The 18762-nt window shown below is 45.9% G+C and overlaps 1 protein-coding gene across 1 annotated transcript in view; it reads right to left on the reverse strand.

Moving 5' to 3' along the window:
- Positions 1–15077, reverse strand: part of MRPL48 (mitochondrial ribosomal protein L48) — a 34013-nt gene extending 18936 nt beyond the window's left edge. Inside the window, exons 1-5 of the mRNA XM_077451214.1 lie at positions 14921–15077; positions 14787–14839; positions 8470–8510; positions 5961–6049; positions 382–545 (exon numbers count right to left, since the gene is read on the reverse strand). Of these exons, the coding sequence (XP_077307340.1) occupies positions 382–545; positions 5961–6049; positions 8470–8510; positions 14787–14839 (347 nt within the window). The 5' untranslated portion in view covers positions 14921–15077. The remainder of the gene's footprint in view (positions 1–381; positions 546–5960; positions 6050–8469; positions 8511–14786; positions 14840–14920) is intronic.
- Between the last annotated feature and the right edge of the window lie 3685 nt (positions 15078–18762).

Below are 18762 nucleotides of genomic sequence, written 5' to 3' on the forward strand. Positions count from 1 at the left end.
GAGCATGTGTGGCACTTTGTACGATCGGAATTCTCTACACACGATCGGAGTGTGTCTGATCTGAGCATTTTGTCGGAAAATTTTACCAACAAGTTGGAAAAGTTGGTCTGTCGGATACTCTGACAGAAACAGTCCGATGGAGACCACACACAGTCGGAATATCCAACAAAACGGTCCGATCGGACACATTCCGTCGGAATCTCCGACCGTGTGTACAAGGGCTAAGAGATACAAGAGATAATTCTGACACCCATACAGAGATCGTGATCATGGATAGCTATAAGTGCTACAGTTTGGTTCCCCCACACATATACAGAGATGGTGGATACTTATGTCACTTTTCTCTATGTGAGCTGTCAGCAGTGACATCGGAGGACTCACCTCTCCTCCACAGGGACGGACATCTGGTTAAAGAATTTATGCATGTACCGCACAAATCTTTCTACGTAGAGCATGTTGTACCCGGTCACCTGGAAGTTCAGGGTGCCGTATTCATGGTCCGTGCCTTCTTTAATCTCCTTCTGCAGTTTACTTTTTTTTTTATCCTGTTGGGGAAAAAAAAAAAAATTTTTTAAAACATTAAAAAGTGTGCGTTTGAACAAGACACAAAAAATAAAATAAAAATTCAGCTCATCTGCGCAATGCACGCACATTTCCGTGGTTTTATCCCTTTTAGCCCTTGTACACACGGTCGGAGAATCCGTCGGAATATGTCCTATCGGACCGTGTTGTCGAATAATCCGACCGTGTGTGGTATGCATCGGACTGATTCCGTCGAACCCAATTTTCCAACTTGTTGGAAATATTTTCCGACCAACTGGGCCGGTCGGACATACTCCAATCATGTGTAGAGAATTCCAATCGGACCAAGTGCCACGCATGCTCAGATCAAATTCCTACATCAAAGCTATTGGCTACTAGCCTGAACGTAGTCCCGTCGTAACGAAATTACGTCATCACGTTCTGAAAGATCGGATTTTTCGACAACTTAGTCCGACCGTGTGTATGCAACAGTTTCGGACAAGATCCGACAGGCAAAATCCGACGGATTTGGTTGGCAGAATGTCCGACCGTGTGTACAGGGGCTAAAAAATGCTGCAAGTGCAGAAAAATATCACACCAGCGATTAAGGCCGGTGCGCATTGTAGCGGCAGTTCCCGTCGCTGGCTCCGTTCACTTGAACTGGTGGCCTTAAAGTGGTTGTAAACCCTTACAAACACACTTTCACCTACAGTTAAGCCTAGATTAAGGCTTACCTGTAGGTGCTGTAAATATCTCCTAAACCTACATGGTTTAGGAGATATTTACAATTTCCCGTGCGAGGATTCCTTCGGCGCATGAGCACTTTAAAAAGGGTCACGGCGTGCCGTTTTCATTAAAGGACATACTGTGACTGGCGGCTCCCGTGCACATGCGCGGGAGTGACGTCACACGACTCCAGCCAGTCACAGAGAAGATGGATGCTTCCAGCCGGCGAGGAAATCGGGGACATCGCTGGCTCCTGTGTCAGGTAAGTGACACATAATGGGCTACTATGCATTGCATAGTAGCCCATTATGCTTTGCCTTTGCAGGGAAAGAAAGAAGAAGTAAACCAATCAGGGTTTACTTTATCTTTAACCGCTTAAGGACCGCCTCCTGCACATTTATGTTGGCAGAATGTCACGGCTGGGCACAGCAACGTACAGGTACGTTGCTCTTTAAGTGCTAGCAGTGGAGCGCGCTCACGACCCAGTCCTGAGCTCCGTGACCACGGCACCCGCGGACCCAATTGCCGCTGGTGTCCCGCGATCGGGTCACAGAGCTGAAGAGCGAGGAGAGTTATGTGTAAACAAACCTCTCCCCATGCTTCCTACTGTGGCTGTCACCGATCATCTGTTCCCTGTTATAGGGAAAGACGATCAGTGATGTCACATGCCAAGCCACGACCCCCAACAGTAAAAAAACACACACGTCACACTAACCCCCCACCCCCTAGTGGTTAACTCCTTCACTGCCAGTGTCATTTACACAGGAATCGGTGCATTTAAATAGCACTGATTGCTGTAAAAATGACAGTGGTCCCAAAAATGTGTCAAAAATGTCCGATGTGTCCGCTATAATGTAGAAGTCACCATAAAAAAACAAACAAAAAAAAAATAATAATAATTCAATTGCCATTACTAGTAAAAAAAAAAAAAATAATTCTAAAAATGCTATAAAACTATCCCCCATTTTGTAAACGCTATAACTTTTGTGCAAACCAATCAATCGCTAATTGCGATTTTTTTTTTAAACCAAAAATATGTATCGGCCTAAACAGGGAAAAAAACGTTTTAGATATTTTTTGGGGATATTATAGCAAAAAGTAAAAAATATTGAATTTTTTTTTTTTAAATTGTCCATTCATTTTTGTTTATAGCGCAAAAAATAAAAACCGCAGAGGAGATCAAATACCACCAAAAGAAAGCTCTATTTGTGTGAAAAAAAAAAAAACGCAGAGTTTGTTTGGGAACCACGTCGCATGACCACGCAATTGTCAGTTAAAGCGACGCAGTGCCGAATCGCAAAAAGGGGCCTGGTCCTTTGGTTGCAAATTGGTCCCGGGCTTAAGTGTTTAACTAGTCCCAGCTCTGCGCACAGCCATGAGAACGAGAAAAGGATTCTGGACAGCCGCACCCAAAAAAAAAAAAAAAAAAAAAAATCAGCTTTATTGGTAAAAGATGTAGTCACAAAACCATGTCACAGCAGAACAGACAGAAGAACTGACGCGTTGCGCACTATCAAACCGTGCTTAATCATTCCTCATTGCTATATGCATTGCCAGCACCTGTGGCTTCTAATTTAGAGGAGAGGTTCATTCCAATCTGATCTACCTGGAGAGGCGATACCCCTCTCCGCACAGCCAGCTTTGCACACTTTGTGTGCTGCCAGCGGCGATGACCGCAGGTAAACACTGGCTGGACAGAGAGCCGCGAATGGCTGGGACTGTCAGCAGCCCCTCATAGTTGCACCGTTGTGCGACTGTAGCCTAAAAGCCTGCTAAAGTTTGAAAGGCCACCTGGACTATGTTGAAAAACTAAAGAAGTTTAAAGGCTAGGTTCATCTGAAAAAATTAACTAATGCACATATTTTTGTATATAAAAAAAAAAAAAAAAAAAAAAAAAAAAAAAAAAAATTTTTTTATAACAAATGTGTATTTATTATTTTTTTTGTTTTGTTTTACACATGAGCCCCCCATGATTAAAGGAAATTAAGTCCAATGAATGAAAGGGTCAGGCCAGAAACAGTCAAGCTGGGATTGAAAGGGCTAGATGATGCTGGACATCCTCCTGTCAGGAAATAAGGTGGGCTCTATCTGACTTGCTGCAGCTTCTAATGCACACTGTGAGAAGCTCGCATTGTGCAGTGAAATCAAAGTAATCAATTTTCGCTTTAGAAGGCTGTGCAAAATTGAAAGAGAAAGCTGGGAGTTTAGTTTTAAAACCCTGAGGCTCGGCTCACACTTGAACCAGCTGTGGATCGCACAGAAACGCTGTGCTTCCCCCATTCTCTGGTTCGGGGACGAATCCTTGCCTGAATTCGGTCCTGAAAACAGAGCCAAAGACGCACAGCATTTCTGTGCAGTGCGCTCCACAGCTGCCCCGGAGATATGTGAACCGGCTCCATAGAGAGACGGTCACATTCTCCTGCTATGCAAATTGGATGCGGAGGAAAGCGGCATCCAATTCGCATGGGTGTGAACCCAGCCTAAGTTTTAAATAATCCACCAAAAAAAGATTTCTACTACGACATGTGGTGATGGCCAGCTGCCCGCAAGGTCAGATTTGCACTAGGCCAAGGGCGCCATTACTACTAAAAGTAGCAGCGAGCCCAGAATTAGTAAAATGTCTTGGACCCCGTGGATTGCTCTACAGAAATCAGGACACTCTACAGCAGTGGTCTCCAAGCTTTGGCCTGGGCACCGGATGTAGCCCTTTGCTTGCCTTTATCCGGCCCTTGGGGCAGTGTTCCTTCCACTATTCCTCCCGCCGACACCAGTGACGGGGCGCTATTCCTCCCTGGCTTACAGAGAACGGCCCGAAAAAGAAAAAATATCCAGTGAGCGGCAATTGTGAGCCGAGTGGGAACTTTCCCCCTTCCTGGCCAGGCCAATTTTCAGCTTTTAGCGCTGTCGCACTTTGAATGACAGTTGTGCAGTCATACTACGCTGTACCCAATTGACATTTTTATCATTTTCTTCACACAAAAATTAAGCTCTCTTTTGGTGGTAATCATCACTGGGTTTTTCATTTTTTGCAAAACAAAAAAAAAAAAAAAAATGAAAAAATTGTGAAAAAAACAAAACAAAAAAACAAACAAACAAAAAAAAAAAACGAATGAATAACTTTTTCATAGACGATCCCTGAAAACTCATCTCTTCGGAGAAGCCTATCTGGCCCAGACCTAACAACTGTACATTTATCTTCTCAATCAACACATCACCCACCATTATTACCTCTTGTATCTCTTGACCTACACACTTAGATTGTGAGCTCTAAGGGGCAGGGCCCTCCGATTCCTACTGTATTAAAGCGTATTGTATTTGTACTGTCTACCCTCAAATTGTAAAGTGCTAAGTAAATGTTGGCGCTATATAAATCCTGTATAATAATAATAATAGTTTGGTATAACATTTTGGAAACAGGTACATTTTCTCCTTCACTGATGTGCGCTGATGAGGCTGCACCGATTGTTAGCACTGGTAGGTGGCATCGCTTAGCAGTACTAATTGCTGGGATCGGCCCTTTACTCCACTCTGTGATCAGCCTAGTCCCAAGGACTGGAATGATCACAGAGCGTGCCCCGCACACATGGGCAGCGCGAGTACGGGAGGACGTCCATGTGCGCCCTCCTGGCAATATAAGCCCGCGCTGTAGCCGTCTTTCAGCTATAGCATGGGCTTCAAGTGGTTAAATATGAGTAGAACATTAAACATGTTCAGAAAGATGTAATTAGCTCTTAAAGAGGAAGTAAACCCTGATGAGTTTACTTGCGACTTGAATCCCTGCAAAGGTAAAGCATAATGGACTACTATGCATCGCACAGTAGTCCATTATGTGTCACTTACCTGACACAGGAGCCAGCGAAGTCACCGCTGTCCCCTGTAGTCCGGAGCATCCATCTTCTTGGTGGGTCTCGCTGCTCCACAGCTGTCATTTGGTGAAGCCGTGAGGACATCACTCCCGTGCATGCGCACGGGAGCTGCCACTCACGTCAAATCGCCGTTGACATCGGCGCGCATGCGCCGTAGACAGCGGTGCCTGTCTTTTGGCAAATATCTCCTAAACCGTGTAGGTTTAGGAGATATTTCTTGGACCTACAGGTAAGCCTTAATCTAGGTTTACAACCACTTTAAAGCATGTATGAGGTTGACTGGAACGTCATCGGCTTTAGGTTCACAAAAGCAGTTTAGAAGCGCATAGTTTGCTGCTTTCAGAGGAGGCTAAACGCTGCCTTTGGACGCAACAACACTCTGTGTTACAGCTGTATACATGTTGGCCGATTAGCTCCAACCAGTTTGTGCACAGCATTAATTCTGCAGAGATGCCAACCCTGAACCCTGGGTCAGCCGGGAGGCTCTATCCACATGAGAAGAACATTTACATGTGAACAGCCATAACTCTGCAGAGATGCCAACCCCGAACCTTGGGTCAGCCGGGAGGCTCTATCCACATGAGAAGAACATTTACATGTGAACAGCTGCAGGGCCGGCCATTGATTTGTATAGAAGACAGAATCTCACAGCCATGGCTGACAGCTGCAGATGTTTGTAAACTTTGGCTGCATACGTTATGTGCAAATCAGTAGAATGTATCCAGGAACTGCTCCAAATTGCTGCTAAATTTTGATGTAAATGTAGCCTCAATCTGCTTTGAGATTTAATGTTTTGTAAATGTAATGCTGCTTTTCTCCTGTAAGAAAACCAGTTAAGCTCCTTACAACTTCGGGAGGCAGCAAGTGTCTGTATTTGCCGATGCCATGCGTAGGAAGTGACCGGTAACATCTTTTACTGCTCTGATTCAGAAAACCTGAAATACATATAAAAAAAAATAAAAAAATAAAAATAAAGTTTACTGACATATAAAATTTATTTGAAATAAAATAAATTCAAGTAGCATCAGAAATATAAAAGGCTTGTAATACAATACAAAAAAAATAAAAAATATTCACAGATTAATCCAATTTGCTGTGTAGTCTATGGTCGTCTTTTGCTGCAATTCTGGGCTAAAGGCAGATTAACTACTTAAAGTGATTTTAAAAAATAAAATATGATCCTTTACAAATAACATGTCATACTTACCTCCACTGTGCAGCTCGTTTTGCACAGAGTGGCCCTGAATCTCGTCTTCTGCGGTGCCCCGTCGATTCCTTCCCACATCAGATAACCCCCTAGGAGAAGCGCTCTCCCGGAGGGGGGGGGGGGGGGGGGGGGGTTTAGCTTGCAGGCCCACTCCTGAGTGCAACATTTGCATACACAGACACGAATGTAAGACTCGGCCCCGTGTCATTGGATTTGATTGGCAGCAGCGGAAGCCAATGGCTGAGCTGCTATCAATCTATCCAATCAAGAGTTGGGACCCCGTGTAGAGAGGGACAGCGCATCCCCGTCAAGGAGGTGAAGGGGCTCAGGTAAGTAAAATTGAGGGTGCGGTGACTGCCAGTTGTTTTTTCACCTTAATGCATAGGATGCATTAAAAGGAGAAAAAAAAAAAAAAAAAAACACCATGAAGATTTACAACCCCTTTAAGGACCGGAAAGATTTGCCCCCTTAATGACCAGGCCATGTTTTGCGATTTGGCACTGTGACGCTTTAAATGAGAATTACGCAGTCGTGCGACGTTGTATCCAAACAAAATTGATGTCCTTTGTTCCCCCACAAATAGAGCTTTGTTTTGGGGGTATTTGATCACCTCTGCGGTTTTATTTTTTGTGCTTTAAACGAGGAGGAGGGAGGAGGAGATTATGCTTTGGGGGTGTTTTTCTGCTAAGGGGACAGGACAACTTCACCACATCAAAGAGACAATGGACGGGGCCCATGTACCATCAGATCTTGGGCGAGAGCGTCCTTCCCTCAGCCAGGGCATTGAAAATGGATCCTAGGTGGGTCTTCAAGCATGAAAATGACCCAAAACACACAACCAAGGCAACAAAGGAGTGGCTCAAGAAGAAGCACATTATGGTCCTGGAGGGGCCTAGCCAGTCTGCAGCCTTTAATCATACGGAAAATATGAGGAGGGAGCCGAAGGTTCAAGTTACCAAAACATCAGCCTCGAAACCTTAAGGACTTGGAGAGGATCTGCAAAATCCCGCCTGAGTGATGTGTGCAAATCTGGTGGCCAACTACAAGAAACGTCTGACCTCTGCGATTGCCAACAAGGGTTTTGCCACCAAGTACTAAGTCATGTTTTGCAAAGGGGGTCAAATGCTTATTTCACTCATTAAAATGCAAATCAATTTGTAACTTTTTTTAAATGCATTTTTCTGGATATTTTTGTTGTTATTCTGTCTCTCGCTGTTAAAATAAACCGACCATTAAAATTATAGATTGATCATTTCCTTGTCAGTGGGCAAACGTACAAAAAAAGCAATACCGATATGAATCAAATACTTTTTTTCCCCCCTCACTGTAATGTTCTTTGCATCACATTGACAGTTTAACAAGCAAGCATGAGGAATCAGGAGTTCCTAGTATCACTGACTTCACCGATTGTATGCTTGTTCCTGGTCAGTGACTCAGTATTGAAATTTTAGATGCCCGGGAAACAGGTATTTTCAGAGGGGCGAGCAATAATGCCCTGTACACACGACCGGTTTTCCCGTCCGAATAAACTCTGAAGGTTTTTTCCGACGGAATTGCGCTGAAACTGTCTGACAGGGTAACACCAAAGTCCAACCGTCAAGAACGCTGTGACGTACAACATGTATGACGGGACTAGAAAAAGGAAGTTCCATAGCCAGTAGCCAATAGCTTCCGTCTCGTACTTGCTTCAGAGCATGCGTCGTTTTTGGTCCGTCAGAACAGCATAAAGACGAGCGGTTTTCCCGATAGGAATTGGTTCAGTCAGAAATATTTAGAACATATTCTATTTCTAGGTCCGTCAGAATTTTAGACGTAAAAAGTCTGATGGGGCATACACACGATTGGAATATACAATGAAAAGCTCCGTCTGACTTTTTCTGTCGGACGTTCCGCTCGTGTGTACGCGGCATAATAGTCTAAGCGGCTCGCTCAGTGGTGGAGTGATAGCGTTGGAGAAAGTGACCATTCTCTCTGCACTGCTGGTGATTTGCCCATTGGCAATTTGCTGCCAGTGTCCAGATGTGTAGTGTGACCCCCGGCCTCAGAGATGTCACATCCTAAAGTGGGGAGAGGGGGAACGTCTGACATTATTCCAGGCTGTTAGTCCCTGCAATACACAGACTCATATCATTCCATCATAGAACTCACCCAGATCTCGGCATAGGAGACCACTGCTGCCTGCAATCCGACTGCAAAAAAAAAAAAAAAAAAAAAATACATATCATCATCATCACTATCACTACTACAAGTATAAAGCGGTTCTGCACTGCTGAAATTTTTATTTTTTTTCTGGTTAAGCTTTAAAATGTATGTTTTTAAATAAAAACACTTACTTTTGTTTCATTTCTCACTGAAGCATGTCCGTTTTTGCTGAAAATTTTCCTTTATATTCTTACTGATCGGCAGATGCCATTTTTGTTGTGGGCATGTGAAGCCCACAAGCAATAACTTCCTCCTTCCTGGCTTTGTTCGGAACCAGCATGCTTTGCCGGTTCCCACGCATGCTCTGTAGCTACAGCTACGAGCGGTGTAATTCCTGGCCGTCATGATGGCGCCGTGATGACGTCACGTCCGCGAAATCTCGTGAGATTTCGCCAGTCTTAGCCGCAATGTCTCCTGGGATTACTTTGACGAGATCCCAGGAGACAGTGCGGGGGATAAGCGGAAGTGATGCTGATCCCCACATGAAGACCGCCCATAGCCACAGGGGAAGACTCAATAAAATTTTATATAATGAAAGGTAGGATAAAAAAAAAAAAAACTAAAAAAAAAACTAAGGGGCATTGTGCAATATGTGGACGGTTAGAAAGACAATAGTAGTAGGATAATAAAATGTGTGCAGAACCGCTTTAAATAGCAGCCAATGAAACTAACATGTAGAAGAAAAACAAACTGCAGGGCACTGAGGTCAGTAGCAAATAAAAAAACTAATTAAAATAAGTCGCACACTTACATTGAAGTTAGCATGAAACAGCATTAGTAGGGAACACCTGAGACCAAGCAGCTGTGATCAGTGTGAGGCTGCAGGCATCCCTGCGAAAACAGTGACCGAGGAGGACAGGCAGTCAACCAGCTCAAGGTATGGATAATAGCGGCAACTTTCTCAGTTGCACACAAGGATGACAGCTGTCAAAATGCCCGGTGAATGTCGAGAGCGTGAATGTGCATACCCCTCGCCCGACATTCACCAGGCATTTCACCAGCAGTCATCCTTGTGTGCAAATGAGAAAGCCGCTGCTATTATCCATCATCCATACCTTGAGCTGGCTGGCTCTCTGTCATCCTTGGTCTCTATTTGCTCAGTGATGCCTACAGCCTCACACTGATCACAGCTGCTTGGTCTCAGGTGTTTCCCATCAATGCTGTTTCATGCCAAAGTCGATTTAAGTGTGTGCTGCTTATTTTAATAAAGTGAATTTTATTTGATACAGACCTCAGCACTCTGCTGTTCATTTTCTTCTACATTGAAGTGATCCAACCCATATCTTCTACAGAAGCTGCAGAGGTTCCAGTCTGGGTCCCTCCATCTACTCAGCCACCCATCCAGATGCCTCATCCCTTCCTCTACTCTGTTGATGGTCTACAGATGAAAGCTCCAATAGACGAAGTGACTCTGCACTTCTCACAGGAGCGTTGTCTCTGCTGTATACACTTGTACAATCCTTGGGATTTGCTATAATTAAAGTTCCAGCATGCCTACGGAGTGTGGGAGGAAACCCACGACACAAGGAGGAAATGCCAGCACCATGCAGGTAGTGACCTGACCGCTATTGGGACCGAGCTCCAGTGCTGCAAGGCAAGACGCCCTAAACCTCAGAGAAAGAGGTCACAAAAACCAGGGAGAATTTTTTTGCTTAAAATTGTCCAAGTCTGAGCAAAAGAGTTAAGCCCCGTGCACACTATCAGATTTTCTGCTGATTTATTTTCTTCAGATTTACCAAAACCATATAATATGAGGTCAAACCTTAGGAGTTTCAATTTGTATGCAGTCCGGCAGGCCCTTCTACTACATTTTGGTAAATCTGAAGACAAAAATCATCAGAAAATCTGATAGTGTGTATGGGGCATTAGAAGACGCTAATTAGAAGTCAGAACTCCTATTGATATTCAGTCTGATAGTATAAGTGACTGAGGAAACATGTACAGCGGCTACAGTAGGAGGACAAATGGGATATGCAATGGCTTCTAGGAGGAGACGTTGAGAGTTCTAATCTCTAAGAGATTTGCTGGGCATTCTACTCCTTTACATAAGAATACACAAAAAAGACATGCTGGGAGTCGTAGTGTCCTGTAGGAGGATAGATTAACATGCTGGGGGTTGTAGTGTCCCGTAGGAGGATATGCTGGGAGTTGTAGTGTCCCGTAGGAGGATAGATGGACATGCTGGGAGTTGTAGTGTCCCGTAGGAGGATAGATGGACATGCTGGGAGTTGTAGTGTCCCGTAGGAGGATAGATGGACATGCTGGGAGTTGTAGTGTCCCGTAGGAGGATAGATGGACGTGCTGGGAGTTGTAGTGTCCCGTAGGAGGATAGATGGACGTGCTGGGAGTTGTAGTGTCCCGTAGGAGGATAGATGGACGTGCTGGGAGTTGTAGTGTCCCGTAGGAGGATAGATGGACGTGCTGGGAGTTGTAGTGTCCCGTAGGAGGATAGATGGACGTGCTGGGAGTTGTAGTGTCCCGTAGGAGGATAGATGGACGTGCTGGGAGTTGTAGTGTCCCGTAGGAGGATAGATGGACGTGCTGGGGGTTGTAGTGTCCTGTAGGAGGATAGATGAGGACATGCTGGGGGTTGTAGTGTCCTGTAGGATGAGGAGGACATGCTGGGAGTTGTAGTGTCCTGTAGGGGGATAGATGAGGACATGCTGGGGGTTGTAGTGTCCTGTAGGAGGATAGATGAGGACATGCTGGGGGTTGTAGTGTCTTGTAGGAGGATAGATGAGGACATGCTGGGGGTTGTAGTGTCCTGTAGGAGGATAGATGAGGACATGCTGGGGGTTGTAGTGTCCTGTAGGAGGATAGATGAGGACATGCTGGGGGTTGTAGTGTCCTGTAGGAGGATAGATGAGGACATGCTGGGAGTTGTAGTGTCCTGTAGGAGGATGAGGACATGCTGGGAGTTGTAGTGTCCTGTAGGAGGATAGATGAGGACATGCTGGGAGTTGTAGTGTCCTGTAGGAGGATAGATGAGGACATGCTGGGAGTTGTAGTGTCCTGTAGGAGGATAGATGAGGACATGCTGGGGGTCGTAGTGTCCTGTAGGAGGATGAGGACATGCTGGGAGTTGTAGTGTCCTGTAGGAGGATATATGAGGACATGCTGGGAGTTGTAGTGTCCTGTAGGAGGATAGATGAGGACATGCTGGGAGTTGTAGTGTCCTGTAGGAGGATAGATGAGGACATGCTGGTGGTCGTAGTGTCCTGTAGGAGGATGAGGACATGCTGGGAGTTGTAGTGTCCTGTAGGAGGATAGATGAGGACAAGCTGGGGGTTGTAGTGTCTTGTAGGGGGGATAGATGGACATGCTGGGAGTTGTAGTGTCCTGTAGGAGGATAGATGAGGACATGCTGGGGGTTGTAGTGTCCTGTAGGAGGATAGATGAGGACAGGCTGGGGGTTGTAGTGTCCTGTAGGAGGATAGATGAGGACATGCTGGGGGTTGTAGTGTCCTGTAGGGGGATAGATGAGGACATGCTGGGGGTTGTAGTGTCCTGTAGGAGGATAGATGAGGACATGCTGGGAGTTGTAGTGTCCTGTAGGGGGATAGATGAGGACATGCTGGGGGTTGTAGTGTCCTGTAGGGGGATAGATGAGGACATGCTGGGGGTTGTAGTGTCCTGTAGGAGGATAGATGAGGACATGCTGGGGGTTGTAGTGTCCTGTAGGAGGATAGATGAGGACATGCTGGGGGTTGTAGTGTCCTGTAGGGGGATAGATGAGGACATGCTGGGGGTTGTAGTGTCCTGCACGAGGATAGATGAGGACATGCTGGGAGTTGTGTCCTGTAGGGGGATAGATGAGGACATGCTGGGGGTTGTAGTGTCCTGTAGGAGGATAGATGAGGACATGCTGGGGGTTGTAGTGTCCTGTAGGAGGATGAGGACATGCTGGAGGTTGTAGTGTCCTGTAGGGGGATAGATGAGGACATGCTGGGGGTTGTAGTGTCCTGTAGGAGGATAGATGAGGACATGCTGGGAGTTGTAGTGTCCTGTAGGGGGATAGATGAGGACATGCTGGGGGTTGTAGTGTCCTGTAGGGGGATAGATGAGGACATGCTGGGGGTTGTAGTGTCCTGTAGGGGGATAGATGAGGACATGCTGGGAGTTGTAGTGTCCTGTAGGAGGATAGATGAGGACATGCTGGGGGTTGTAGTGTCCTGTAGGAGGATGAGGACATGCTGGAGGTTGTAGTGTCCTGTAGGGGGATAGATGAGGACATGCTGGGGGTTGTAGTGTCCTGTAGGAGGATAGATGAGGACATGCTGGGAGTTGTAGTGTCCTGTAGGGGGATAGATGAGGACATGCTGGGGGTTGTAGTGTCCTGTAGGGGGATAGATGAGGACATGCTGGGGGTTGTAGTGTCCTGTAGGAGGATAGATGAGGACATGCTGGGGGTTGTAGTGTCCTGTAGGAGGATAGATGAGGACATGCTGGGGGTTGTAGTGTCCTGTAGGAGGATAGATGAGGACATGCTGGGGGTTGTAGTGTCCTGTAGGAGGATAGATGAGGACATGCTGGGGGTTGTAGTGTCCTGCAGGAGGATAGATGAGGACATGCTGGGGGTTGTAGTGTCCTGCAGGAGGATAGATGAGGACATGCTGGGAGTTGTGTCCTGTAGGGGGATAGATGAGGACATGCTGGGGGTTGTAGTGTCCTGTAGGAGGATAGATGAGGACATGCTGGGGGTTGTAGTGTCCTGTAGGAGGATAGATGAGGACATGCTGGGGGTTGTAGTGTCCTGTAGGAGGATGAGGACATGCTGGGAGTTGTAGTGTCCTGTAGGGGGATAGATGAGGACATGCTGGGAGTTGTAGTGTCCTGTAGGAGGATAGATGAGGACAAGCTGGGGGTTGTAGTGTCTTGTAGGGGGGATAGATGGACATGCTGGGGGTTGTAGTGTCCTGTAGGAGGATGAGGACATGCTGGGGGTTGTAGTGTCCTGCAGGAGGATAGATGAGGACATGCTGGGGGTTGTAGTGTCCTGCAGGAGGATAGATGAGGGCATGCTGGGGGTTGTAGTGTCCTGTAGGGGGATAGATGAGGACATGCTGGGAGTTGTAGTGTCCTGCAGGAGGATAGATGAGGACATGCTGGGAGTTGTGTCCTGTAGGGGGATAGATGAGGACATGCTGGGGGTTGTAGTGTCCTGTAGGGGGATAGATGAGGACATGCTGGGAGTTGTAGTGTCCTGTAGGAGGATAGATGAGGACATGCTGGGAGTTGTAGTGTCCTGTAGGGGGATAGATGAGGACATGCTGGGAGTTGTAGTGTCCTGTAGGGGGATAGATGAGGACATGCTGGGAGTTGTAGTGTCCTGTAGGAGGATGAGGACATGCTGGAGGTTGTAGTGTCCTGTAGGAGGATAGATGAGGACATGCTGGAGGTTGTAGTGTCCTGTAGGGGGATAGATGTGGACATGCTGCGGGTTGTAGTGTCCTGTAGGAGGATAGATGAGGACATGCTGGGGGTTGTATTGTCCTGTAGGAGGATAGATGAGGACATGCTGGGAGTTGTAGTGTCCTGTAGGAGGATAGATGAGGACATGCTGGGGGTTGTAGTGTCCTGTAGGAGGATGAGGACATGCTGGAGGTTGTAGTGTCCTGTAGGAGGATAGATGAGGACATGCTGGGAGTTGTAGTGTCCTGTAGGAGGATGAGGACATGCTGGAGGTTGTAGTGTCCTGTAGGGGGATAGATGAGGACATGCTGGGAGTTGTAGTGTCCTGTAGGAGGATAGATGAGGACATGCTGGGAGTTGTAGTGTCCTGTAGGAGGATAGATGAGGACATGCTGGAGGTTGTAGTGTCCTGTAGGGGGATAGATAAGGACATGATGGGGGTTGTAGTGTCCTGTAGGAGGATAGATGAGGACATGCTGGGAGTTGTAGTGTCCTGTAGGAGGATAGATGAGGACATGCTGGAGGTTGTAGTGTCCTGTAGGGGGATAGATAAGGACATGATGGGGGTTGTAGTGTCCTGTAGGGGGATAGAGGAGGACATGCTGGGGGTTGTAGTGTCCTGTAGGGGGATAGATGAGGACATGCTGGGAGTTGTAGTGTCCTGTAGGGGGATAGATGAGGACATGCTGGGAGTTGTAGTGTCCTGTAGGGGGATAGATGTGGACATGCTGGGAGTTGTAGTGTCCTGTAGGGGGATAGATGAGGACATGCTGGGAGTTGTAGTGTCCTGTAGGGGGATAGAGGAGGACATGCTGGGGGTTGTAGTTGTCAGTGATAACAGGTTCTCTTACCAGCTCAGGGCAGCCATGTATCTGATCAGAGTCTCCCCTCCTACCGGTAACATCTGGAGGGACAGAGAGAGAGAGATCAGAGCCCGCACCCCAATACTCCCATCCCCCCTTTCCCAGGCCATGACAGTCATTACCTGCTGGTCGCTCTGTGCTTTTCACCTTCTCACCACATGGGGGACGGAATAGTGCAGAGCACACGGTGTGCACCTAGAAATCTTTCCCCTCGGACCCGCATCAACGTTCCGCCTCACCCTGAGTGCTCGATTCATCCACTGTGTGTCCCGGGGAGGCGTGGTCTGGTAGTGAGGGGGAGGAGTGAATGAGAGAGATACTAACCCCCTACCAGACATGCGCAGAGTGATCCCGCTACCAAAGTCACAGCTTGGAATGTCTTCTCTCTCTATTGTTAGTGACGCTTCTGTCATTGTACTGCAAAGGGATTGCAATACTGCATGTGGCCAGCAGGCGGCGGTCTCTCATTGTTAGGTAGTTATTATACGTTATGAATAATATTATTATTGTGTGGCTATTGTATTATCATGGAACAGAAAAGAAAGTTCTGTACCGGGCTGGCTACTAACTGTACCCTAGTCTATAAATGACAAGATAATATAGATACTTGGCTGTGAGCGCCACCCTGTGGCCACAGTGCAGTACTGCACCCACTATAAATGACAACAGATAGTATGTGTTATTTCCTGATGAGGCGCCACCTGGTGGTCACAGTGAAGTACTGCACCCACTATAAATTACAACAGATACTAGTATAAATTATTGCCTGATTGGGCGCCACCTGTCGCTCACAGTCCAGTACTGCACCCACTATAAATTACAACAAATACTATAAATTAATGCATGTGGGGGCGCCACCTTGCGGCCACAGTAAAGTTCTGCACCCACTATAAATTACAATAGATAATATAGATATTTGGCTGTGAGCCGCCACCTTGTGGCCATAGTGCAGTACTGCACCCGCGATAAATTACACCAAATCATATGTATTATTTGCTGATGGAGCTCCACTTTATGGCCACAGTACAATACTTCAACCACTATAGAGTACAACAGAGAGTATGCATTATTTGTTGATGGAGCTCCCCCTTATGGCCACAGTGTAGTACTGCACCCACTATAAATTATATAGATAGTATTATTTCCTGATTAGGCGCCACCTGGCGGCCACAGTGAAGTACTGCACCCACTATAAATTACAATAGATAATATAGATATTTGGCTGTGAGCCGCCACCCTGTGGCCACAGTGCAGTACTGCACCCACTATAAATGACAACAGATAGTATGTATTATTTTCTGATGAGGCGCCACCTGGCGGCCACAGTGAAGTACTGCACCCACTATAAATTACAACAGATACTTGTATAAATTATTGCCTGATTGGACGCCACCTTTCGGTCACGGTCCAGTACTGCACCCACTATTAATTACAACAAATACTATGAATTACTGCACGCGGGGCGCCACCTTGCGGCCACAGTGCAGTACTGCACCCACTATATATTACAACAGCTACTAGTATAAATTATTGCCTGCTGGGGCGCCACCTGTCGGCTACATACCAGTACTGCACCCACTATAAATTACAACATATACTATAAATTAATGCATGCAGGGGCGCCACCTTGCGGCCACATTGCAGTACTGCACCCACTATATATTACAACCGATAGTATGTATTATTTCCTGATGAGGCGCCACCTTGCAGCCACAGTACAATACTGCACCCACTGTAAATTACAACAAATACTACGCAATTTTGCAGGCCACAGTGCAGTACTGCATCCACTATAAATGACAACAGATGCTATGTGTTATTGCCTGTGGGCCACTCCCTAGCGGACATGGTGCGGTACTGCACGTTCTCTGTAATACAACAACTGCTATGTATTATTGCCTGGTGGGGAGCCACCTTGTGGCCACGGTGCACTACTGCACCCCCTATAAAATGCAATCAACGCTAGCTACAATGTATTTTCACCACAGGGAGAGAGGGGGCACCACCTACTGGCTTCAGTGCAGTTGAGCACCTTCTGTCGCAGTGCAGCACTGCGCCCACTGTAAAGTGCAACAGATATTTTGTATTATTGCCTGGTGGGGTGCCACTTGGTGGCTGTGGCGCGGTACTGCACCTTGTGTTTACTACAAAAACTACTATGTATCCACTTGCCGACCAAGATACGTATACAGTATATACATTGCCGCTTGCAAGTGGTTTAACATGATTCCAGCCATAAACCCGGTATTGTTTTTCTTACAGCCCACGGCTGAGCCGCTGGGACCCTTGCAGAAGTGGCGGGGGGGGGACATCACCACCCCTCCCGCCGCTGTCCCTTAGGCTTACTGTTTGTGCCGGCTCGCACGAAAAAGCTCAGACGGTGCCACCGGCTGATCACAGGGGTGATAAAAGACTAGTTGGTCTTTGATCACCTCTATGGCCTTGGAGGACCAGAGCGACGTCATGACGTCACTTACGATCCAGGGTGGAAATGAAAAAAAAAAAAAAACTAAAAAGCAAAAAGATAAAAATGCATTTTTTCTTTTTAAAAGGTAAAGAAGAGATTTTGGGGTCTTTTTGACCCCAGATCTCTCTATAAAGAGATGTTTACATTCCTTGCGATAGGAAAAAAAAATGATTAAAAAAATAAATGAAAGGGACAGTGTAAAAATAAAAATAAATAAGAAAGAGAAGTAAAGCGTGAACGGATACGCAAGTCAAGCACACATCTGTAAACTGTGTTTGCACCACACATGTGGGGTATCACTGCGATAGAGCGAGAGCAATAATTCTAGCGCTAAATCTCCTCTAACTATAAACTGGTAACCTGTAAAGGTATTTCAATCATCGCCTATGGATATTTTAAAGTACCTTCGATCTTTGCCTTTCCATGAGCGCAAATTTAAACTGTGATATGTTAGCTCTCCATTTACTGCATTCTGCAGCCATTATAAATGACAACAGATACTATGAATTATTGCCTGTGGGGCACCACCTGGTGGTCACAGTTCAGTACTGCACCCACTATAAATTACAACACATACTAGTATAAATTATTGCCTGATGGGTGCCTTCACAGTGCAGTACTGCACCCAATATAACCCTTTCATGACTAAGCCTATTTCTGACATTTGGTGTTTACAAGTTAAAATCCCTATTTTTTTCTAGAAAATTACTTAGAATCCCCATACATACATACATACATACATACACACACACACATTTACATATATATTTAGCAGAGAATCTAGAGAATAAAATTGCGATTGTTGCAATATTTTATGTCACACGGTATTTGTGCAGCAGTGTTTTAAACGCAATTTTTTGGGGAAAAGGGACACTTTCATAAATTTAAGAAAAACAAAACAGTATAGTTATCCCAATATATTTATATAATGTGAAAGATGATGTTACGCCGAGTAAATAGATACCAAAACGTGTCACGCTTTAAAATTGCACGCACCCGTGGAATGGCAACAAACTTTGGTACTTAAAAATCTCCATAGGCGACGCTTTAATTTTTGTTTCGGTTACCAGGTTAGAGTTACAGAGCAAGTCTAATGCTAGAATTATTGCTCTCGCTCTGACGATTGTGGCGATACCTCACATTTGTGATTTGAACTCCGTTTACATATGCGGGCGTGACTTCGGTATGAGTTTTTCTTTGCTGTGCGAGCTCGCGGGGACGGGGGCGGTTGGAATTTTTTTTTTCATATTTATTTTAATATGATTAACCACTTCAATACCGGGCACTTAAACACCTTCCTGCCCAGACCAATTTTGAGCTTTCAGCGCTGTCGCACTTTGAATGACAATTGCGCGGTCATGCTACACTGTACCCAAATGAAATTTGTATCATTTTTTTCCCACAAATAGAGCTTTCTTTTGGTGGTATTTGATCACTTCTACGGTTTTTATTTTTTGCTAAACAAATAAAAAAATACCGAAAATTTTGAAAAAAAAA

This window comes from Lithobates pipiens, unplaced genomic scaffold (genome assembly GCF_037356315.1).
Source record: "Lithobates pipiens isolate NorthernLeopardFrog02 unplaced genomic scaffold, aLitPip1_a1.2 Scaffold_23, whole genome shotgun sequence".
Lineage (NCBI taxonomy): Eukaryota > Metazoa > Chordata > Amphibia > Anura > Ranidae > Lithobates > Lithobates pipiens.